This window comes from Chaetodon trifascialis, chromosome 10, assembly GCF_039877785.1.
Source record: "Chaetodon trifascialis isolate fChaTrf1 chromosome 10, fChaTrf1.hap1, whole genome shotgun sequence".
Classification (NCBI taxonomy): domain Eukaryota; kingdom Metazoa; phylum Chordata; class Actinopteri; order Chaetodontiformes; family Chaetodontidae; genus Chaetodon; species Chaetodon trifascialis.
In genome coordinates, this window is record NC_092065.1 from 27,714,446 (window position 1) to 27,738,514 (window position 24,069).

General features: G+C 46.0%; 1 protein-coding gene across 2 annotated transcripts; it reads left to right on the top strand.

Moving 5' to 3' along the window:
* Window positions 1–1,046: 1,046 nt before the first annotated feature.
* wasla (WASP like actin nucleation promoting factor a) lies at window positions 1,047–21,975 on the top strand. Of its 2 annotated transcripts, XM_070972901.1 has the most exons (11): window positions 1,047–1,504; window positions 6,879–7,013; window positions 7,879–7,965; window positions 9,118–9,214; window positions 9,837–9,860; window positions 13,614–13,815; window positions 14,457–14,499; window positions 16,539–16,692; window positions 19,164–19,798; window positions 19,889–19,997; window positions 20,591–21,975. In XM_070972901.1, the coding sequence occupies exons 1-11, from the start codon at window positions 1,400–1,402 to the stop codon at window positions 20,650–20,652; spliced, it is 1,653 nt and encodes a 550-aa protein (XP_070829002.1). In that variant the 5' UTR covers window positions 1,047–1,399; the 3' UTR covers window positions 20,653–21,975. The 2 variants fall into 2 exon arrangements, with proteins under 2 accessions (XP_070829002.1, XP_070829003.1); XM_070972902.1 differs by lacking the exon at window positions 9,837–9,860.
* The last annotated feature ends 2,094 nt before the right edge of the window (window positions 21,976–24,069 follow it).

The following is a 24,069-nucleotide window of genomic DNA, read 5'->3' on the forward strand; positions in this document are numbered from 1 at the left end:
AGGGTGTCACTCTTAAAGCAGGTTCCGCGATAGCTATGAGTGGTCCTTGAACTCCTCTTGTTTGTTTGAGTGCAGAAGCAGCTGGTCCACAGATTAGTTTTGGTGTTAATGCTGCTGATGGGCTTTAACCCTGCTGCAGGCGGGTGGGACCTGTGGGACACAGACCTCCTCTGGCATCTATCCATCTGCCACCACCACCACCACCTTCACAGCCATCCTCCTGATCTTATTTGTTTTGATGTCAAGACTGCACATCTTGCAGTTGAGGTGGGACATAACATCACAAATGATGTCCTTTTACAAGGACAAGTTAACCAAATCAAGTTAAAAGGTGGTGTCAGTGTTGTGGTTACAGCTTGTTTTGTCTGCCCCCAAGTGGCCAAAAATAAGTTATTGTAGGTTTAAAGGCATTTTACCCTTTTTTACACAGTTTTGAATTGGGGACCTGCAGAGCAAGATTATTTTAATGCAATGATTTTTCCTGTAAACTGTAAAGTATGAAAGCGATGCAGGGGTTTCACAAATATACAGGCAAGGGTCCAGGTCTCCTCCGACCAGCACTTCTGCACAAGTCACAGTGCCAGCTAATGCAAATATTATAATAGAAGAGTGTCACAGTAAAATGTGGCAATGTTATCTCATTATAATCCACACATTTAAGCAGACAGGTTTGAGGCACGTGAACAAAACATCCAACATTTTCTATCGACCGAAGTCATCTTTATTTACATTTTCACGTCCACCATCTGGCTCCTCCCAGCGCTACGTCACACTCCATCCCTCTCCACGCGCTAAACACCCGCCCCTCCCTTTCCCTCCGCAGAGCTGCATTCCTGCTGCCACATCGGACCGAACCACTTTCTGTGAGCGACGACGTTTTAGCTTCGCAGTGGACCAAAACCACAGATGCCACACAGTTTTCACTTAAAATCGATATTTGAACTTATCTCGCTGCGTCTGAGTTTACTAACTTTATAATTTCATAATCAAAACAGTGGATAGTCATAGAGTTTGCCGAAACCAACTCCCCCCTCTCCCGTCTCTTTAAAGTGGTCTGCTCCGCCTTGCTGCCATGTTGGATGTACGCATCGCCGCTGCAGCTGCTGGAGTTTTCGAATGAAAGTAAAGCGTTTCTTCGCGTACATACGGACATAGAGCCCTTATATTTTTTGTTTAATACCAAACGGAGAAGTTACGGTTTCTTCTTAAGCAGGAGCAAGCCTGGAAAACACCCCCGTCCTCCTCCGCCCTCCAGCCGGGAGTCCGACTCAGCGGAGATGATCCGGTTGCAGGCCACAGCAACCGGAGCCCGCATGGATTTTCTCTAATTAGTACTTTTTGCTGAGTCCGTCCGGCCATAACTGCGTCGCTTCGGGGTTAACTAGAAGAATTCGGAGCCATGAACAGCCACCCGCCGCCCCGCAGGTCTGTTAATGTCGGCTCCATCCTCCTGACCCCGCAGGAGAACGAGTGCCTGTTCGGCTACCTGGGCAGGAAATGCGCCGTAAGTTTCCCAGTTTGTTTACCACCTGCAGGTTCAGAGGAGGTGCAGCTGCATTCACCCACACGGCCTAAAACACTGCCAGTATGCGCTTTTCCTCCCACGTTATCCCTCTCAGGTGATATGAAGCGGCAGAAACCTGCTCTGAGCCCTCTGAGGCGTTCAGACCGGGGCCCGGTGTCAGACCGGGACCCCGCAGACTCCCTGACGTCTTTACCGTTAACACGCATTTTGATAGCCGTTAAAAAATATGGCGACGTCATCTTCATCTGCTTTGACCTTTAGCTTCTGCTGTGTAACCTCTGGTCTGAAAGCACGATCAGCGAAGCAGACGTGAACAGTTTATAAGCTTTAACCAGAAGTCAAAACTTGGAAGCTGGTCTAAATTTGATTGACAGGTGTTTAAATGGACCACGCGTCCATATGAACATTAAAAACTAACACTGCAGTAACGTTAAATGTTATCCAGACATCAGTGACTGCACTTTGGTCATGTTTTATGCTTCTGTTTAAATATTTGTGTCCATCAGCAGCATAACATTTTATTTATATTTTGCCATTATTAAATTTGATATGTAACTCAGCCTATCAAACCCTATTTTGTGTAAAATAGTTTGTTTTATGTTATTGTGATTGGAGTAGCTTTTGTTTTTGGACAAATTAAGCAGTTTGAAGACTCTGGGAAACTGTCATGGGCACTGTATGGATTAAACAATTAATGCTTTCATTGTTTAAGTAATCAGCAGATTAATTGGCACTAAAAATAATCCCTGTAGTAGTCCAGACTGATGTCCTGTGTTGTACACGTCTGACTGTAAAGCTTTGACGCCTGTCAGCATTTGTCTTTTAGCCTGTTTTGCATTGTCAACATGTTTCATGTGTCAACACCTGGAACTGCAGGAGTCTCCAGCAGGGCTCCAGGTGGGACGCCAGGCACGTCACCAGTATAACTCTATTTCATATGCACATTTTTTAGTGACTAGAAGTTGGCATGGTGCTGGTGTTGTTTGATAGTTGGTGTCAGTAAGTCTATGAAGCTGCCTATTTATGTGGCTAATTTATAAGACATTTTTATACCCATGCTGCAAAATTAAAATACCATGAAACCTCTTTACATTAATGAACTCAACCAGCTGAGGCTCATGAATGCCTCGTGGATACTTCAGGGTCACTTCACTCAGCTACAACCTGAGCTTTAAAGGTGAAAACCAGTAACACCTGGATGTTTTTCTGCTGAAGTAGTAGATTTTATTGATGCCAAAGCCTTTATCGATTCTGCTATCAGTCTGATTCTTTATCAATCCCCTTATTGATTCCTGCTCAGTTTTACTTAAGCTGGCTTTAGCCTTCGAGCTTGTTGAAGCATCAGTCTGTCTGTCACCATCTAAAATGGATGAAATGAGAGAATATTCACAGAGCGTTCGTTTTCATTTGGGTTTTCCCTGTCAAACAAAAAGCGTTCCTGCATGATGATAATGTTATTACAGCAGGATGTTTACCCTCGATTACAGACGTGCTGCTCGACTGGCAAGCAGTGTCAAATACACGTCATACCTGGAATCTAAGCCCATGTTTTGTAGAAAGATGTTTCTGCGTATTGCTGCGGTTTCCTCCCTTACGTGAAATCATCATTTTGCAGACCCTGCCATCACCGCTGTCACCATCTCTCTTCCTGAAATGAAGCTTTGGACAGTTTCTTCTTCTCTGCCTTGACTCCTTCTTTTGCAAGTTGATGCATGAGTTTGACATCATCGTTTTGCAATGCACAACTGTCAGAAAGACACGCTGGCGTCGATAAACTCAGAAGTATACGATTGTGATGGATCCGGTTCACAGTGAATCCGGTTCTTGATTTCCATCCCTGTGCCGAACGTGGTTTCATCCGATCTTTGTCGGGGTGATAGTTGCAGGAGAGCCCAGCAGGTTTTAATGTCAGCTGCAGCTGGTTTCAGAGGCTGAACAGGAGCCGGGCCAGCGTGGATGCAGCTGAGCTCATAGGTCAGAACAGTCAGTCAGGTAGGTTCGCACCTGTAAGGCTGGCTGTGGAGCATGAGCTCGTTTTGGTCGCGACCGTCCAGAACTGTTGTGTTCTGAAAGATGGCATCAAATGTGTGGTCAGATTCATAATTTTCCCAGTTTTACACAGTATTTAGACAAAGTTCATGTTCGGCTCACTGTGTTAAGACTTTTAACTAACTTCTTTTATTCAGTACAAATGTAGTGAAGTAAAAAAAAAAGATCATTTCTGTATTGTACAGGCTCAAATATCCTACATTTTTAAAGAATACCCAGTCCTGCTGACCAGAACAAACTGCATCAGGGAGCGTCGTTGTTGCACATTTAACATGATGAAAGTGAATTTTCATGAAAAGATGTAGTACTGAAGACAGCAGCTCGTTCATAATCTGATCTCTTAAAACCGTTTCTATGCTGTCACTGAGTTTGGGTTTCTGTTACCACTCAGCTGTTACCTTCCTCTGTCTCTGTTGTTAATAGCTGCATTGTTTTTGGAAACGTTGTTATATTACAGCTTTGCACCAAACAGCTACAGCACACTGCTGTTTCCTGTCGACCCTCTTTATATCTCTGTCTAATTCCATGTGAGGTTACTGGTGTTGGTCTTCGTTAGAGAGCAGCGTTAAGGACATTTTCAGATCAGACTTCATCTCCTTTTCTGCACAAACGCACAGATGGAGGGTTGTCCAGGGGGATATTTCTCAAAGCAGGATTAGAAAGTTGGACAGATATCCGTTCACCGTGAAGATGTGGTGATACCATTTTACAACTGAAAATCAAATTTGTTTTACAAATTGGTGTTAGGCTCCAGGTCATCCGAGGTGTGTTTTCTTTGAAGAGAGAGCAGAATTTTAGGACATTTTAGATAGAAGACTTCTCAACGTGGGTGGTTAATTTGCTAATCCGGCTTTGTGGAGAGCCCCTCTGCCCCTCAAACGGCTCCACGGTGGATTTATCCTGAGGTAGATCGAATGAAACGTATGAGAAGCACCAAATTAGACAGTTTTGACTTTTGGGTATTTACAGCTGATTTTTAACCGTTTCTGAACCATGAGCACATTGTTTCAGTCTCAAAATCTTCTTGACCTCAAATATCAGAAACGTTCCTTTTGGTCTCTGCAGTTTTAGGTGTGTGTGTTTGTGTTTGATTGACAGCTGAGGGCAGGCGGCCAGAGTGCTGCAGATTCCACCAATCAGGGCTGCACCGCGCTCCGGCTGCGACACGACCGCCGTGGCTGATGTGCAGCCATTTAAAAACGATGCTCATGATTCCACCAGAAGACTTTAGCAGGAAAGCTAATGAGCGTTGTTGCTGTTCAGAGTCTGTAGCTCTGGTGTTGTGCAGCAGGCTGCTAAATCAAGTCTCCAGAACGGTCCTTCATCTGCACCTCAGAGCAGACCTCCTCTTGGTGGTGGGATTTAACGTCCATTCTTGACTTTGGAAAACAGAAGCTGACAAAACAAACTCACCACGAGATGAAAGGAGCTCAAATTGCTTGTGAACCGCTGAACTTTGAACCTTTAACTTTAAAGCCAACCTGGATGAGAAGTCCTTAAAAATGGACATTTCAACACCTGCAGTTTCAGAACAGCTTCTGATTGGACCTTGTTTTGCGATTTCTTTCTCGTCTTCTTGGTGGTTTTTTGAAGAACGAGGGAAGTTATCATCCACGGCTGAGAGTCGTGGTATTCATGACTCCAGAGGACGAACAAACTAAATCTGTTCACCAACCAGCTCGCAAATCTCTGATTGGCTGTTCTTGTTCTGAACATTCAAACTAGGACTGCAACTAACAATTTTCAGGATGAATTGATCCGTTGAGTCTTGAACAAGTCCTCAGAGTCCACGGTGATGTCTTCAGGTGTCTCAAAAGCGACCTGATTGATTGATTACCAAATTAATTTTCTGTTGATTAAAGACTGCGTGATGTGACTAACAGTTTGAGGACTAACTGAAGGTCTTGAGGGACAGAATCAATCTAAACATTGATGATTTGGTATTGATGAGTATTAATGGACCAAACGTTGGTGTTGTCCTGTAGCTTTGTCGTCGTCAGCTGATGTAAGCTGCAGAGAGTCTGTCTGCGTTTATTGCTGCATACTTTCCCTCAGTGAGAATTCACAGAGCCTAAGTGAGGCCTTTAACAGCCGACCTTTGACCTTTCCTGTGTGATGCTGAGCGGTGATTTCATGGTGAAAAGTGCTTCCTGCTGCCCCTCTGACCTGCGCTCATCAATCACAGTGGAGGAAACCGGCCCAGTGGCATTTCCTCTTTCCTCCCCCGGCGGCTGGAGAAATCCTGGCAGAGCATTTGACAAAGTGTGACTTCTGTAGAAACTTCAAAACCGCAAACCAGAACAGGACAGTGCTGAGGACAGCAGCTGGACGTCCTGTCCTGCAGCAGTGCAGGTTACACTCTGCGCAGAAATGTCCGATACGCTAGATTTGAAATGAAACGCTCGCCGGGTTGGAGGACAAATCAGTAGGACGATGATCGCAGCAACAAAGGAGTTTTTTACGGGCAAACAGTGGATCGTTCTGACTGCCAAAACAGTCACATGACCTCAATCCAGCTGATCTCGTGCTTCGCTGCTGAAGACCAGACTGACAGCAAAAAGCCTCAGAAACAAGGAGGAGGTGAAGTTGTCTGCAGTCCAGGCCTGATCGTCAAAAGAGACAAGACCCAGACTTTAGGTCTCAGGTCCTTTGTTTCCAGTGCAGAGAAATCTTAATGCAGCAGAACATGAGTGTGCTTCAACAAAGACCACTGCTGTCACAAAGATCTGTGATGGATCGTACAAACGGAGACCACAGCGAATGCATTCAGTCTGTTCTCAAAGATGTTCATGGTGCCGCACTTCACGTCTGTCCACGTGAAAAATGGCCAGCGTTTTAACTTTGTCCTTCTGAGCTTGGACCTTAGCCACACACTTTCAGAAAGTTATGAGCGAAGACAACAAATAAATTTCAAAAAATCAAAATGAATGCACAGGCGTATTATCAGACTTGGTTTATTCATTTTATTCTGCACACTTGAGAGTCCGCCATGAAGAACTTTGTATATCTGAGTCATAATCTGATTTCCAAAGGTCACAGTGCCGCCCAGTCACCTGCTCTTTGTTTCTCACCTGGCAGCAGGTGTGCGTCCTTATTGCTGTTGAAATGCTTTGCATCCTGTGGGTTTCCTCTTCCTCTCCAACGGCTCTGTTGCTGCTTTGTGACACGTGCAGCTCGGAGGTTTTTAACAAAAATATGGACACACAAGCAGCTTCACACTCTGCAGGATACCTGACCATTAACTGTAAATTATACACCCTTTATTAAATGATGTTCGCCGTCCTGTCCTTTGCTCTGTGTCCAGACTCTGTGCTCGGCGGTGGTCCAGGTCTACGGCACAGACCGGAGCTGCAGCTGGGTGAAGAGGTGCTGTGGAGTGGCCTGCCTGGTCAAAGACAACCCACAGAGGTCCTACTTCATCAGAGTGTTTGACATCAAGGTGAGTGAGACGTCCGGTCGAGCTGTAACTGAATACCAGAGGATGTTTGAATGGAGCATTTATATCTTAGGAAGTTTTTCGTCTCTGAAAAATGATTTCTACACTTTATAAACATTCTTCCTCAGCAGCAACTGTGTGTTTGAAGACATGTGGTGATGCAGATGACAAAGATAGAAACAGCTCACTGAGGTGTTGTGAATCGTACATGTCAGAGTTCAGAGAGTCTGTGCCAGCGAGCGCTGAAGCTTTTCAAAATAAAACGATTCCAGATCTCCAGACTTCCCCAAAACCATCAGAGAGGCTGTGAAATGACACGATTGTACGATTAAACGTCGTCTCTGCTGAAAACCACAAACTTTTCCATTGAGTCCTCTCACGTCTTTGTCTTCTTTGTCTCTTAAACCGCCTCCACAGTTCGTGTGTGTCCACAGTGTCAGTGAAGAAATGAATACATCCTTCCTTTAAAGATGAAGCGCAATCAATCGTGCAACCCTAATGGATCAAAGTGAATAGCCAGCCGCTGATGAGTGCTTACTGTCTGACGCTCATACAGTCTGAACCCCGTCCAGATATCAAAGACCGTGTGGACAAAATCTGCCTTTGGTGTCACTTAATATCTGTTTAAATTAAAGCTGCAGTGACTTGAAACGTGCTGCAGGTCCATTGATGCAGCAGAGAGCAGGGACTGTTTGGAAAACTGTCCTTGGTGGTGCATTCAGGGACGCTTGACATTCGTCACATCACATCAAGAAACACCAGCAATCTGAAAGCTGTCTTTGTATTCAGTGAATGGACACACAGATGTGATCCCTCTACACATGAAGGAGAATCCGCTCTGATTTTTCTTTATCTCTTCTGTTTTCAGGAAGGGAAAACCATGTTTGAACAGGAACTGTACCACAACTTCTCCATCAGCAGCTCCAGATCCTACTTCATCTCATTCGCAGGAGATGTAAGTGTGCATTTTGTGTCGTCACCTCAAAACCAAACCTCAGCGATCAGGTCCCAGTATGTTCAGTAAGGTGTGATGACAGTCAGGTATTCATGTTATGCTCTGCTCACTCAAAGCTGTTCACCACTTCTATAAAAATCAGGGTTTTCCTTACGGTATAATTGTCTTTTTCACAGGACAAAGGCTAATTTATAGAAAAAAAAAACCTCTGCTGCTCTGTTTCGGTGTCGCCTCAGAGGTCGATGCTCATGTTTTTAAGCATGAAGCCATTTTTGGTGGCCGTAAACTACAGAAAAGGCAATTTAACGCAGCCTTTGTTAACTGCAGCACTTCAGTAAATTACTAATAAATAAAATTATTAATAATTATGTTCACTGTGAACATATGATGTAGATATTCTCTTACAGTGTCTTAACAGGAGAAATCAGACAGACAAAACAGACAATTTTCTACACTTCTGTGCTTGTTGAACAGGTGTATTGATAAAGTATTGGCTTTTTATTTGAGTATCAAGCTCAAAGTTCAGCCTCGACACAGAGAGCAGAGGAGACGCTGCAGTGTGATGATGAATAACACCAACACATGACAAATTACCGCCAGGAGGACCAGGAGCAGTGGAGCTTATCAACACTGCGATCTTAAATGATTCAGCCCCGGGCAGGTCTAATACCTGGCTTCGGTGCCTCTGCCTCATGACTGTCTCGCTCCCTCCAGCATTGAGTCAGTCCCGTTCTTGTTCTACAACATTGAACTAAAAAAAATTCAGAGGAATCAGGATGTTTTGATGAGAGAAAGCAGAGATATGTTGATTCTCATGGTGACCTTCAGCCGGTCGACCATACAGAGGCAGAGCTGAGACGCTGTGCTCTTCTTTAAAATCATAAAGTCATGATCTAATCTAATCTAATCTAATCTCCATGCAAACGAGTCCGTCCATCATGACGCTCCAGGTTCAGGACAGTCTGATCGACTGTCAGACGAGGAATCAAGATTCTTCTTCTGTCAGCTGTGAAAGTTAACGATGCCTCCGGTCCTGGTACAGCGCGTGCAGTCTTAAAGCTTTCGCTTGAATGTTTTTTATGTAGATGTGAGGTCATTCTAATCACGTGTGGCTTTGCTTCTTCTTCTTCTTCCTCTCCTCTTCCTCGTCAGACCTGTCAGATCGGCCTGAACTTCGCCAGCGAAGAAGAGGCCAAAAGATTCCGAGCCGCCATCAACGACCTGCTCAACCGACGACAACGCAAAACCGGTCAGTTTCACGCCTCCAGTTTGGCTTCCTGAACCTGCGACCTTTGACCTTTCACGCACGGCCTCGTGTTTTCCACCTCTTCTGCTAACCAGACCTCAACCTATGTCCCGAACCTGCCGCGCTCACTCATGTCCAGCTGCACCAGGAGGACATGAGTCAGTGTTTGGTCTGGGACTGTCTCTCTGCTGCTGTGAGCTCAGCGTGTCTCTCTGCTGTCTCTAAGCTGTCAGTCTGTCTCTGCAGTGAGGGTCCTCAGAGGGTCCCTCCGGCTCGTCTTCTGAAGGCTCAGAGCTGAGACGCACAAGGTTTTTAGAGGGGAGGTTTTTATCAGACACAGACTGAGCTCTCAGAGCGCTCGCCTCTCTTCTTCTGCTCGTCTCGAAGACGTCCTGAACTCTCTTTGTGTCTTCTGCTCCGGGCGTTGAAGACACGATGCACCATGTTTTCCGCGTCCTCTTCTCTGTCGCAGACACTAACTGAGCTTCATCGCGCTTTCTGACTCTTAACAGCTCGCCTTCGTCTCTCACCGCTTAAATCTTCCAAACATCCAGTTTACCTTTCCTTAATTTAATTCTGGTGGTTTTGTTCTGAAACTATAATTGTGTTAATTTTTCTTTTGCAGAGAAGAGAGGTGACCCTAAAAATGGTATGTTGAACTCTTGATCTTAAAATTCAGCTTTGAATGGCCCTCATGTTTTTTTCCCGTCATCATGAGATTTATGATGCGTTTATGACAATATCTTAAAAACAAGTTATCCTCACATTTACTTTTTATACATTTATTCTTTTTTTGTTTTTTGTTTTTTCAAATCAAACAACAAAAACACAAACAACACAAACACAAGATGAATCCAGTTCACCCACAACAAAACACAAAAAGTACAATAAAACAAAACAAAATGGAGAAATATTAAAGTTGTAATCCTCAAAATTGTAGTTGTTTAATTAAGAACGTCTTAATAGTGCAGAAAATGTGCTTTGAGCAGCTTTTCTGTCTAAAGTACAAGAGTTTCAAGAGTTTCCTCGTCAACATACCAGAGACCAGCTGTTCCAGTCCTGCGGGTTACATCATTGTGTGTTAACTGTATGCACATGGATGACGCAGGACGTGCTCGTCCATCTTGTCGTACGTATCTCCGGCAGCACTACCCTGATCTCCTGGGCCCATGGAGTCCTGGTGTAATTCATTTGTGATCTCCTTTCCTGTGATGAGTTCACTGACCGTTCGCCAGTGTTTTTCACATCTGCTGCACCTGTAGACAAGAGCTCACACCAGACCGACAGCAGCAGACTGTGTACAAAGCAGCTTCCTGTCACGCTGAAGCAGAGTTCATGCCCTCCGAGCGTCTCCTGTAAAAACAGGTGCTTTTTGCAAAACTAATGGCAGAAGATGCAGAGTTGTGGCGTTTCCTGACGCGTTGGCGGCGTTACTTCACAGGCAGTGCGATTCACACACTGACCCAGAGCGGAGTCTGCTGCGGGTTAATCTGGTCAGCAGGACGCCCATCTGTGCCATATGTAGACCACATGGTCTCTGTTTTCGTTCCCTTTAAACCCTGTTGGGATGCACGTTAGGCCTAATCTGTAATCCCCACCGTTTCTGCTGCTGACCGCTTGTTTTTTATGGACTTCAGTTTATTAGACGACACGTGAATCAGCATTAAAGTCAAGGTGAAATGAAAATGCCTTTTTAAATGTTACAGAGCACGTCCTCGGTCATACTGTGCGCCGATTTATCAATCAGTTACGTACTTGAACCAACCAGTTTCAACCAACAATATCCTGACATCCACCCATCATTCGATCAAAAGTAACGAGACAAACTCTCTTTCCCAGAGTTTAGGGCAGTCAGTCTTTTCATTGAAGTGAAGGAGCACCGTCCTGGAGTCTGGCCTCCACTTTTCATGGTGCATCAACAAGTGAGACAGACCGTCTGAGAGGCTCGAGACAATAGACAGCAGTTGGGGATCTCTTGCCAGGACGCTTCAGTCCGGGAAGCAGACGAGATAAAAATGCTGCTTTTGTGGACAGTTGATGGGCTTCAGTGATTGGACAGGGGTGTGTCCTGACGACATGTGACCTCTGCAGGAGTTTCAGTGTGCAACAAACGCTGCTGTGTGTGTGTGTTGTTCATGATTGCTGCACTGAAACAGTCATCAAGTCAGTTTTAAGATCTCAAAGTTGTCTCACGAAATCAGCATGAATGCACATTAATGACAGCAGCTGTAGGAGGCAAGATTAACATTAAAAATGATCAATGATAGCAGGTAGAGGAGACGAATGTCTTCTTAACTCTGCCACACAGTCCCAAGCCTGGCGTCGTACCACTTTTATCCCAGTTTTAAAGTCACCGAACGAGACAGCCAACATCAGGTTTACATCAGTGTTTTTGGAAAATGGACCATCTTGTAGCCAAAATGGCTTAAGAGCCTTGGTAACGTGGATGAGGTCTAAGTTAACACGTTTGACATGAGATAACCATTTTATGTCAAATGTCGGTAACGTCACACCCTCTGGATGCATTGTGGGTAAGACGCAGACTTTAAAAGCAGTGAGACGTAAACACGGCGATCTAACGAGTTCTTGGTGCTGCTTCACTGCCTGAACCTGAACGCCACCATGAACAAAGTCGTCCCGGTGCATCAGGACTTTTGTCCTCTGCAGCTTGGTCTGCACGTCGTCCCAAAAGAGAGTTTATCTGAAGAGCAGGATTAACACATGCAGGACACGTCAGCCGTCGCTGCTCTCACCTCCGTGGATTTGAGCCTGAGATCCTTCTTCCACTGAAGTTTCTCTCCGGCGGCACAGATTCATTCTGACATTTACCACACCAGCAGTGGGACGTCGTTGCTCTGGATTTGCCTCCTCCTCCTCTTCTCCTGCATTGTTCTTGTCGTCATTGTGAGAACACCAATGAAAACACTTTGTAGGGAAGAAGCTGCTCGTGCTGGTGCTTCAGGGATCACCCGCGTTGTCTGAGAATCAAGACTCGCCTCCAACTCTTGTGTCACCTGACATGAACTCTTAAATCCATCTGACGCTCCTTCACGCTCTTCATCGACGAGCTGAATGCAGCGGCTTTGAATGGATGCTCACCGCTCTGTCGCACAGGAAGTGAACTTACTTTTCACAATCTGTCAAGTTCGAATCAGATTTATTTGGAGCTGGAAAGTACTACATCTTTGTGTTGTTGGCAGGAACGCAAGTTTTTCTTGCAGCGTTTTGTGAAACTTAAACCAGATTCCGGCTGGTGTCAGGAGGAACTATCAAAGAAAGAAACAAGATCACGAGTTTGACCAGATGTTTGATGCCAGCTGTCAGTACGTTCAGAGTACAGAGAAGTTCATCATCCAGGACCGTAAAAGTACCCATTGTTCAAGGCCTACACAAAACCATGCAGCTCTTCTTGGTCCTGGTCCTCAGGAGACGGCGGATTTGAGTCGAGCCTGTTGGTCTGATCGTAGACATCCAGCATTCATGGGGAGTCCAGGGATTTGGACTGGGATTAGCTGTGGATTAGTGATTGTGTCAGATGCTGCTGCGGTTTGTGGAGATTATGAGGAATTCGAGGACTGAGCAGTCAAACCAAGAAGAGGAGAAGGACTGCAGGCCGGCGTTTTTGTTAGAAAATGTCATTCTTTGACAGGCCTTTCATGCACCAGGAATGTGTGTGTGCATGAATTTGACTTTAGATGGCGTCCACTTGCATCGCCTCAGAAGCTCAGCCTGGTTCAGCGCTCATTCTCCCAAAGTATTCTGCCTTGCCCCTCCTCATTGCGCCACCAGACTGGCCTCAGTCGTATCAATGCGAGGGCTGCATTTTTCCATGCAGAGGCCTGAACACGACTTCAAGATCAGTGATGGGGGTGGTGTCCCAAAGTCTGGCCTGGTGCTGCACGTCCAAATCACACTCGGGGGAACCGCAAGAATAAGTCAAAGCCAACAATGGATCATCATCGTCCTGCAGTCCAGCACTAAGCCTGTTCAAACAGTACAATCAGGCTCACCTTCTGAGTCCAGGTCCAAGACTCCCCTCACTAAGTGAAGCCTCTTACTAAGTTTTTATTGTAGTTTTAGTTGAGTTATACGATGAGCTGTTGGATAATAAGAGAATTTGTCAAATCATGGACTCCTTATTGAGTTTTCTTTATGTCAGTGCTGTTTGATGGCATCGTTCCACACCTCTAAACTTTATGTAAAATCCACATTATCCAATAAACTCAGGTCTTAGGTCTCCAGAAGGTGGCGCTAGACTGAAGCTCATATGATTGTTTGCATGTAATGGGTTCTTCCTCTGGGGAGCAATGGGACGGCGTTTCCTCACACTACGCTGCTTGCATTTTAATATTTGTGCTGTAAGTGGACATTTTGAGAATTTTGCCCTCCCTCGCCCCTGCAGGTCCAGCTCTGCACATGGCCACGGTGGACATCAAGAACCCGGAGATCAACAACGTCCGATTCCACAACTCGCACAGCCACCAGCAGCCGTACCACCTCAACAACATGCTGAGCCACAGCGGGCTGAACCGGAAGGACAAGAAGACCAAAGGCAAGAAGAAGAAGCTGACCAAGGCGGACATCGGCACGCCCAGCAACTTCCAGTGAGTCGCTGTGGTGTGTTTAACACCGCTGAGGGCTTTGGTGCTGGAGCAGAGGTGGCGTTTCAACAAGGAATCAGACAGTCATGATTGTTTATTAAGAGCTGGAGCAGGCAGACTTACAGCGAGTTATCCTGCCTGAGATACTCAAAGTAATGTCACTGAGTGAGTTAGTCAGACCTGACCGAAGACGACTTTATGCAGCTGTTTCACAGGCAGAGTCGAACTCACCGCTTTCCCTTAAAACCCGTCATTAGGAATGTCCTACGTGCAGTTTGCTGGTAATGTGTGTGTGTGTGTGTGTGTGTGTGTGTGTGTGTGTGTGTGTGTGTGTGTGTGTGTGTGTGTGTGTGTGTGTGTGTGTGTGTGTGTGTGTGTGTGTGTGTGTGTGTGCGCTGTCCTGGACCTGAACCGTCCCGTCGGTCCAGCAGTGAAACGGGACAGTAAACACGTTGCGTTATGGTCTGAGAGCTCTGAATGACCACACTGTCTCTGACTGATGCATGAGTGTGTGTGTGGGCTCACTATTTAGCATGTGCACACGGTCGCCCACGTGCACGGGCTAAATAGTTGATGCGCTTCTGCATATTTATGTGTGCGTGGACATGTGTGATCTCACCGCATATCTGGCTTGTCTTCCGCAGACACATCGGTCATGTGGGCTGGGATCCAAACACGGGTTTCGATGTGAGTACCCCTTTCTTTGTCTCTCTCTCACACACACACACACACACACACACACACACACACAGGAGCACAATAGCGACCTGTGTGGTGGCTGCATGATGACATCACACAATAGACTCTTTTTGTTTGCCGCTCATATTCACAAACATCTCGCTGAGTGTCAGAAGCACAGAATATGGCGGAGGGAACCAGGCTGCAGCCTCATTGGCTCATTAGAGAGCTGAAGAAGTTAATGAGAGAACAGGTTTAAATAGCAGCCCATGCAAAGCCCTCCCACCACTATGGGACGCTGAGCTGGTGTGGGACTGAGTGCTGTTCAGACAGAGTTCATCCAGAGCTGAAGACTAAACTGATGATCGAGATTTCTCGTAGATCATCTCGTGTGCTACATGAAACCGCCTTCACGTCGGCCGTGGAGGTGTTTTTCACGTCCATCTCGGTCGACAGTGATGTGATTCACAGACGCACTTCCTCTTCAGCTCCTCAGCTTCTGGACTCCACTGTCGCTCTGTACACGTCATCCACGTTGTGTTTTCCATTGGCTGGGCTGGGCGGTCTTCTCCAGCAGAGACGTGATGCTCACTGGTGTGTTTCTATCCGTAAATCCCTCACTGGAAATCCACCGGGTTCCCTCTCAGACCGGTCAGTCACGCTCTGCTCGCCTCATGTTCCCTGAGTTTGGTCTGAACTTGGAAAAGCTGCTTTTAACATCAGTGCACCTGACTCCTGGAACAAAACACGTACCTCCTGAACATCACTCACACCTTTGGACGTTTTAGAAATGGATCTCTAGTTGTAGCATATCTCTGCTGTTTTTTCCTTTTCTTTGTAATTGACTCAGTGTCCTCAGTGTAAATCTCACCCCTCAGTGTTCTCTCGAGTGTAAATAAAGGTTGAATTGAATATTATTTATTAGAAGTACGTGATGGAGCTGGCTTTAAGCTCACCAATACTCTGATCGTGTGCACTGTTCTTTAACAAAAACGTCTTCTTCATCAGATGTCTCGCACAGATGAGTCAGGTTTTGCAGTCAGAAAGACACAATTTAGGAGACAAACTGGGTTTTTAAGTTGCGTTTTGGATGATTGGTGGTTTCTTGGTTAGCTGTGACGCCTAAAAACCTTCAGAGGACGAACGTGAAACCTGAATCGACAGCGTCAGACCTCCAGGTGATGTGAGTCTGAGGGGAAACAAGCTTATCATCAGTGTCCTCATTAAGGCTTGACAAATGTTTGCGGTTTTAAAATGGAGGATGTTTCTGAACTCTGACTGGTTTCCTGTAGCAACCAGAGCTGCTGATGGGAGTCATCGTCGAGTCTGACCGCTAACGAACGTCGTGCTCAGGCTGCCTAATGAGCGGGAGGCTGATCGCTTTCCATTCGCTGCCTCTTAATTGTGTGTGAGCTCATTGAACTATCCTGAAAACATGCGATCCCACACGCCAGACACACACCGGAGCCCCAGAATGCACTGCAGCATGACAGAGGCAGGTGTGAATGTTTCCCAGCAGGAGATCATTGATCTGATGGAAAGCAGCTGAAGGGTTTGTTTTGTTTGTCAGGGTTCAGGCAGCTTGTAGTTCCACCTGTTGGCCACCAGGGGTCACACTGACACTGTGACTGACAGCTGAGCAGTTTGTCTTCACGGCCTTTGATGAGACACATTAAACAGTTAAATTAAGAGGAGCTGGAAACTCTTTCTGCTTAATTAGCCTCAGTGATCAGAGTCTCTGTGATGAGCTGAAGGAGAGTGCTTTGTCAAACAAAGACTGCAGCGTGAGCCGCCACGAGACGTTTTGCTCAGACGTCCAGCTGATTGGTCATGACAGCTTTCAGATGGATGCTGCTGATGTTGTTAAAGGATAAATTCTCAAGACTGTGTTGGTCTTCTGACCTGCAGCTGGAGGAAAATCAGCATCTGTTTGACGGATCAGCAGCAGGTTTTGTTTAGCCGTCCGCGGTGACGCTGCTGACTTCTCTGCTCGAGGTCGACATTTGTGGGTTGAAATATCGATGTTCTCTGTGTCGTCGATGTCGCAGCTGAACAACTTGGACCCTGAACTGAAGAACCTGTTCGACATGTGCGGCATCTCCGAGGCGCAGCTGAAGGACCGAGAGACGTCCAAGGTCATCTACGACTTCATCGAGAAGAAGGGAGGCGTGGAGGCCGTCAAGAACGAGCTGAGGAGGCAGGGTGAGTGCACGCACACACACACACACACACACACACACACACACACACACACACACACACACACACACACACACACACACACACACACAGAGGGATACCTTTGATCTGTCGAACAGATCTTAAGTGACGATGAAGCTGTGATCCAGTTTCATCAGGGTTTAGACTGAAGTTGCAGCCGAGTGACGGTGCCTCTGAGACAGCGTCAAGAGTTGTTTTTCTGAGGTTTTCCACTTTTTTAATTTGAATTGAGGTTTAGTCAATCCAGAAAATCAGAGTCATCGAATCATTTAAGTCCCTCATCAAGTGGAGACAACAAGCATTCAGCAGTTTTCTGTCTGTACATTGACAACATGTCTTTGGACTTTAGACTGTGCTCAGTTTGAGAAGTCGTGATGGACGTTTTTCACTTTAATGTTGGGTTTTACAGATTAAACCGTTGATGATGTTTGAGTTGTTCATTTCAGCCCTGATCAGATGTTTTTGTGGGACACTGTCCACACTGTCTTAGCCCCTGATCCTGGAGGACTCTTTTATTTCTTTTACTCTTTGAAGGTCTCAGCTCGGTTTGGATGGATGTTTGAAGGCCAGTTCTGTTGCTGGTGAATTGATTTTGCAGTCTTTGACGCCCATCTTTAAGGAATAGTTCAGAAATACTCTCATTTAGAGGTGGAGCATGTCAGTGAGGGTCATGTGAGAGTGAAGCAGGACGTCCAAAAATCAGAATCAGTCTAAATATATCAATATTGTGCTGAGTCACCGCAAATGAATGATTTATGGGAAAGTTTGCGTTAAACATCGGTGTGTCCGACGCTCTTCGGCGGTCACGTCAGGAGGAGCTGCGAGCTGAGCTGCCTGTCTAAAAAGTGACAGCGGCGTGCTTTAAAACTAAGAAAGTAGTCAGCTGGCCGACAGCCGGCGCTCATGGAGAACTGGTGTAGCATCACATCATAAGTCTGGATTTTTAAGCCTCATCTGCTCAAAGCGTTTGATAGAAATTAAACCAGACTCTGGACTCAATGGTAATGTGTGTGGTAATGTCAAAGTTCACCACTAGGTGTCACCTGTGACTCTGAATGAGAGTGCAGCAGCAGCAGCAGCACAACCAAGACGACTGAGTCACAGCAACCGTTCACTTTAATGTTTCTTCTTCTAATTGTTTAACCCATGCAGGAAATATCAGCACCTAATTTAGAAGTGAAAAGGCCTCAGTGAAGATGTTTGGGGTCAGAAACGCAGCCTCTGATTGGTCAGCAGGTCAGGAGCACTGTCGTAAATGGGATTGTAGCGGACGGCTAGCAACCATGCTAACAAACAGCGTGGAATTAATCGCTCTCTAATCATTATTGATACAACACAAGTTGGATCAGGGGCCGTCGACACAGGTCGCTGATGGAGAAAGTCTCATAAAGAGAAATTCTGCGTGTTTCATGAAAGAAGTTTTGTCCCTGAGCTCTGGTTTCCTTTCTGTCTGCTTCTCTGTCAGACTGTAGATTTTAGGTGCGCAGATGAAACTGTCAGATTTTTTCATTCCTTGTGACAGACTTTACTTTCTCTCCATGTTTTATTCATGTTAAACTGACCTGAGAGCAGTGTGGAGTGATCCGAATGTGAATTTAGGGTGGTTTAAGAGTGTGTGTGTGTGTGTGTGTGTGTGTGTGTGTGTGTGTGTGTGTGTGTGTGTGTGTGTGTGTGTGTGTGTGTGTGTGTGTGTGTGTGTGTGTGTGTGTGTGTGTGTGTGTGTGTGTGTGTGTGTGTGTGTGTGTTTAGACAAGGTGGAACAATGGACGCTCCTTTCATGGTGCCCCAGTGATTAAAAATGAATCTGCCATCATTCTTCATTTTCAGACCTGCAGTCTGGGGCCTCAGCTTACAGTCAGCTTTGATTATTGATTAATTCGGATGTTATTTGTTGATACTTCGATTGACTGTTTTCTCTACAAAATACCAGGATGTCTTAAAAATGTCCAGCCCAGGTTAACATGTCCAAACCGCTTCTTTTGTCCAGCTTTCTGTCATATGTGGTGAGAAGCATCAAATCTTCACATTTGAAGGTGGAATTAGAGGCTGTTTGCACTAATTTTTGTCAAGATATTAAAAAATGGAGTGAGAAAACTTCTATTTGCCGTTGGATGAGACCCTCATAAAGTTCATATTATGTGTCTGTTATCAGAGATGTAGAGACGAAGCTAAAACATCTGAGCAGGCTTTTGAACTATGATGATGATGATGATGATGATGACGATGATGATGATGATGATGATGATGATGATGATGGTGGTCTCAGGTGGGACCTGCTTGGTCCTGATCTTGAGCAGAACCACAGCAGCACAGGTGAGGGCGGTGGTCCTCTGCTGTGAGGATGCAGGTGGGGGTCATGTGACAGGGCGTGGCTAAAGAGTCAGTTTGTATTAACTTTATTGAAACAGGTGACGGAGACGTTTGTGTGACCTCATCTGTCTGTCTCCCTGCAGCACCCCCTCCCCCTCCTTCTCGTGGCGGTGCCCCTCCTCCTCCTCCGCCCCCCCACAGCTCGGCTCCACCCCCTCCCCCTCCTCCGTCCAGAGGTGGTCGGGGAGCTCCTCCTCCCCCTCCTCCGTCCAGAGCTCCTGCCTCGGCTCCTCCTCCTCCGCCTCCCTCCCGACCAGGAACTCTGGGTGCCCCGCCTCCTCCACCTCCTCCCACCAGAGGAGGTCACCAGCCCCCTCCTCCTCCGCACCATCACCATCACCATCACCAGCCTCCCCCTCCACCCCCCCCAACTTCCTCACATTCTTCTGTCGCCCCCCAAGCCCCACCCCCTCCACCTCCCCCATTGGCCCAGCAGTCGCCAGTCAGCGGCGGAGGCAGCGCCGCTCCAGCTCCACCTCCACCGCCGCCTCCTCCGCCTCCCCCTCCCGGCCCCCCTCCCCCTCCAGAGCTGGACGGCGTCGGTGGAGGCGGAGACTCTCCTCATTCGCCGAGCCCCGGCGGGAAGTCGGCGCTGCTGGAGCAGATCAGAGGAGGAACTCAGCTGAAGAAGGTGGAGCAGAACCACCGAGCGCCAGCCACCGGTGTGGGACGAGACGCCCTGCTGGACCAGATCCGACAGGGGATCCAGCTCAAGACCGTAAGACCACGTCCGAGTCCCACATCACATTTAAATCCACTCAGATTGTAGCTGTAACTAACTGCACCGGATCCGTCTCTGGGTCTTCAGGTGTCGGATCACCCAGAGTCCGGTCCTCCAACGCCGGCCCCCACCGCAGGCATCGTGGGCGCTCTCATGGAGGTGATGCAGAAGAGGAGCAAAGCCATCCATTCCTCAGGTATCTGTTCATCACCACGGAAACACACAAACCACGTGACCACATCCAGGGTGCTTATAGGACCGTTTTCCAAGAGACGCTGACAGGAAGAAAAACTGCATTTCACCTGGATGAGCATGGTTTTTACGAGAACAGTGAACGCCTCAGCGAGCTCCATAGCTCCAAGTTTTCCTTCAAGTTTTGATTGAGTTGAATTCAAATTCAGAGAAACTTTATTGATCCCTGCAGGGAAAATACTTACACTACAAGTTGTTTAACGCACAGTTAGAAAGAGGGATAAAATACTACTGTACAGATATCGTAGCCTTAACAATAACGATAATAGTAAAAATGCGACGTAAAGATTAAAAAAAGCACAATATAATAGAAAATAATGCTGATCAAAGTAATGGAGGGTAAGAGTAAGACATAACAAGAAGGTGGATGCTACTCTTCATTCTGTGCAGTGAGTTTGAAGCTACAGTCTGCAGCCGGCTAACGTAGCTTAGCATAAAGACTATACTGAACTCCTGGCTTCAGCCTTGAGTTAATTTGGAGATAAGTCTACCCTCTGTGCTTCCTCACTCTTTAAACGTGCGTTTTTCTGTCCCCAGACGAAGACGAGGATGACGATGAAGACGAGGACTTCGAAGACGACGACGAGTGGGACGACTGAAACGACCCCGGCCCCTCTGCACCTTCCACCAACACTAAAAAAAAAATCTCCTTCAAATCTTCCAGCATCTGACTAAAATTGTAATGTAAATGTTGTATGAATTGGCTGCATATTTATTTTCGCCTTTTTGCTTTTTGTTTTTTATTCAGATTAATCTGTGCAATACCTCATCCGTTAACCGGTCCGTCACTCAGCCGCGTCGTTACAGATGTTCCCCGGGACGTCCCGCCATACAAAGCACTTAACCCCGCAGAGACGCAGCCGGCGTCACGTCATTAGAGATAATCAGTCATCGAGAACGCGAGCCGCTCCGGTCCTCGTGTTCTCTTTGGGAAACATTTCTCCATCTTCATTCCTTCGTGTTTTCATTCCTCGTCGGAGAAGCTGAAAAGGGAGGCGTGCGTGCGACCAAACGGGCAGGATCCTCTTTGTGTTTGTCAGCGGTCGCTTCGAATGCGAGGCGACGCCGTCTTCTCACCGCGCTTCTTCACGCACCTCCCATTTTCCCAGTGAACCGTAGTTTAGTCGTGTTATGTTCTCATAAACCCTTCGACCAAAATGCGGCGGCTCGCCCGCCACGTGTGGATTTCCAGCTTTTATTTTTCATGAAATTAAAGAAGTTTATTTGCACACAGTTTCTACGATAGCTCAGTTTCGTGTTTCGTTTTTTCGGGTGTGCGTTTCGTCAAACTTCTTATTTTTTTCTCAACCAGGTCACAGTGGACTCTTAAAAGACCTTTATATGGGACTACAAACATGGCCGACGGTGTTTCAGTGACTGCATACAGAAACATGTCTGCGCGCGCGCACACACACACACACACACACACTCTGTGGCATTTGTGAACTGATGGAAGTTTTGTTCTTATCGTCTGGTTGGTTGTTTTTGTTGTGACATCATTCCGTTATTTCCTGCAGGATGAAACTTTAACAGCACTCTGGTCAGTATTTCAAACAAATATCACACAAAGAAGCTAAAAGAGATAAAAACCGCTCATCCTCCGTCCTTCAGTTAACAAACTATAATTTTATGCAATGCGACTGTAAACGCCTCCGTGTGGAGAATAATGAAAAAAAAAGCAAATAACAGTGAACCAAATGTGGCATTCGCAAGCAGCTTGTGGGTTCGGCGACGCCTGTGATGTAAAGAGATACCTGATGCTCGTTTTAACTGTTCGTCTTAAGAGTTTTTACCATCCTCCAGCGAGGCTTAATGCTGCATCCAGAGGCCGAGATACTGACAGAGAACCTGTGAACGGGGGTGGGGGGGCAATGAGAATACTAAATTGTATACTTAAATAAATGTTAATATTTACAGAGAAATTTGTGCTTGTTTGTTTGGTTGGGAGGGTTGAAGTCAGTCCTTCAGCGAGCAGTTTGCTTTGGAGTTTGTTACGCAAAGCATGCGCGGCGTAAACAACGTAACGTTAGCATTAAAATCTTTAAAGCTATTTGCAAATCATGTTTTTGGCGGCCTGTTTTAATTTTAGTCTTAGTCTAGTCTTTGTGTCAAGCTTGTGTTCATACTCTTTTTAGTCTAGTCAAGTTTCGAGTCTTATTTTAGTCAGAATTATCCATGACTATTTTAGTTTTAGCCAACGAAAACTGGTAACGTTTTAGTCTAGTTTTAGTCAATGAAAATTGTATTTTAGTCTCTTTTTAGTAATGCAGTTCTATTTAACCCAGTCAATATAGTAAAAGTACCTCGTAGTATAGACGAAACCAAAGTTTTCTTTTAGTCAAACCCATTTCACAATTCAAACAAGGTTGTCTTATCATTATGTTATTGTTACCTTAAAGACTCAAGAATACATCCATTCCAGACACGAAGACGCTCTGATTTGAATTCACAACATATTTATTTTACCAAGCAAAGCCGGCTGGCCGGCCATCGGTCCCGTTCTCTGCGTCAGCTGTCTGTCGTTAACACTAACCTACCGCAGCTGCAGCTTCTAAATAACGTCGCTGTGATTGCGCAGTGCGACCTGATGTGGCCCCTGAAGTGAGACACAGGAAAGCGAAATATTGCAAAATAATAAGAACAATGCGACTAAACGAGACGAAATAACGTCATAACATCTCTCATCTTGTTTTAGTCAACAAAAATGGAGACATTTTAGCAGAGCTTTTATTTTGTAAACCACATTTAGTCTCCTTTTTATTCGTCAATAATATTGCATTATTTATTTAATTATAGTTATCGTCATGTGACCAGCTTTCATGTTGCGTTTTGTCTCGTTTTCATCATGTGATAAAGGTTCGATGACACCGATTTTTAGTCATAATTTTTGTTGACGAAAGCAACACTACTTGCAAACAGTGGTCGAGTACTTAAGCTGCAGCGACAAAGTTCGGTGTTGATGTTGTGATTTGCCGCCATCTGGTGATCACATCTGACATTTTTTGTGAGTATTTGTTCGGTAGTCTTGTCTGAAGATTTTCTGTCATCCAGCTCATGCCATACTATAAGAATGACAGCTGGTTGGTCAGTGAGTGGATGGTTCAGACATTCATGGTCCCCAGAGGATGAATCCTGACAATATTAACAATCCTCTGACTTTTCCTGTAGCGCCACCATGAGGTTTTGTATGAAAGGTCAATTTGGTGCAAGCAGGTCCAAATCTTAGATTGTCCAAAATCTGCAAAACAACATCCAATACTTCAGTTTATGGTCTCAACTGTACTCGTGTTTAGTGATGAGTACCAAATGTTAGCGTGCTAAGATGCTAAACACTCGCGTATTGTCGCTGTGACCGTGTTAGCGTTTAGCTCAAGCTGCAGCTGCGTCTGAGGCCTCAGAGCTGTTAGCATGCCGCTAGTGTGGCTGTCTGACCACTCACATTTCAACACTGATTTTATTGAAAGGCAAATTGTCCCCAGCTGCTCACAGCGGGATAAACGTATGTAAAGAGGACAGTAATGAATAATGGAGGATAAATATTAGTGCAGTAGCAGCGAGAGGACAGCAGGAAACAATCAGACTTCCTGCTGCGTCTTTCAGCACTGAAAGTGGAGGATTTCATCTTCCTCCAATTAAACTTAAGCCTGACATTCACGTGGCATTTTATTAAAGATGTGAAGTGTTATAATGAGGGCTAACATGCTCGGACTTAACCCCCCTCCCACTCTTCCCTGAGGGGAGGCCATATTTACTTTGAACAGCTGTTTAATGAACTTCAGTGACTCTGTAAGAAGACTGGATTAGAGGCTGATTCAGATACGATCTGATGGATCTGCAGCTCTGCTGGCAGCTGATAGGGGATCAAAACGAGCTGCTCTGAGTCCAGCTTGTTGAACGCAAACACTGCGTATGAACTTCATATACAGTCTGTGGTTATATGAGGTGCGGTGACGTGACTGTGTACCACTGTACTGTAATTACACTGCACCAACATAAATACAGCTGAGTAGCTTCAT

Excerpts from the sequence above, each read along its gene's own strand:
- wasla (XM_070972901.1), top strand. The coding sequence starts at position 1,400 with ATGAACAGCCACCCGCCGCCCCGCAGGTCTGTTAATGTCGGCTCCATC. Across the intron at positions 1,505-6,878 it reads ACCTGGGCAGGAAATGCGCC|ACTCTGTGCTCGGCGGTGGT; the intron begins GTAAGTTTCCCA and ends CTCTGTGTCCAG. Across the intron at positions 14,500-16,538 it reads ATCCAAACACGGGTTTCGAT|CTGAACAACTTGGACCCTGA; the intron begins GTGAGTACCCCT and ends TCGATGTCGCAG.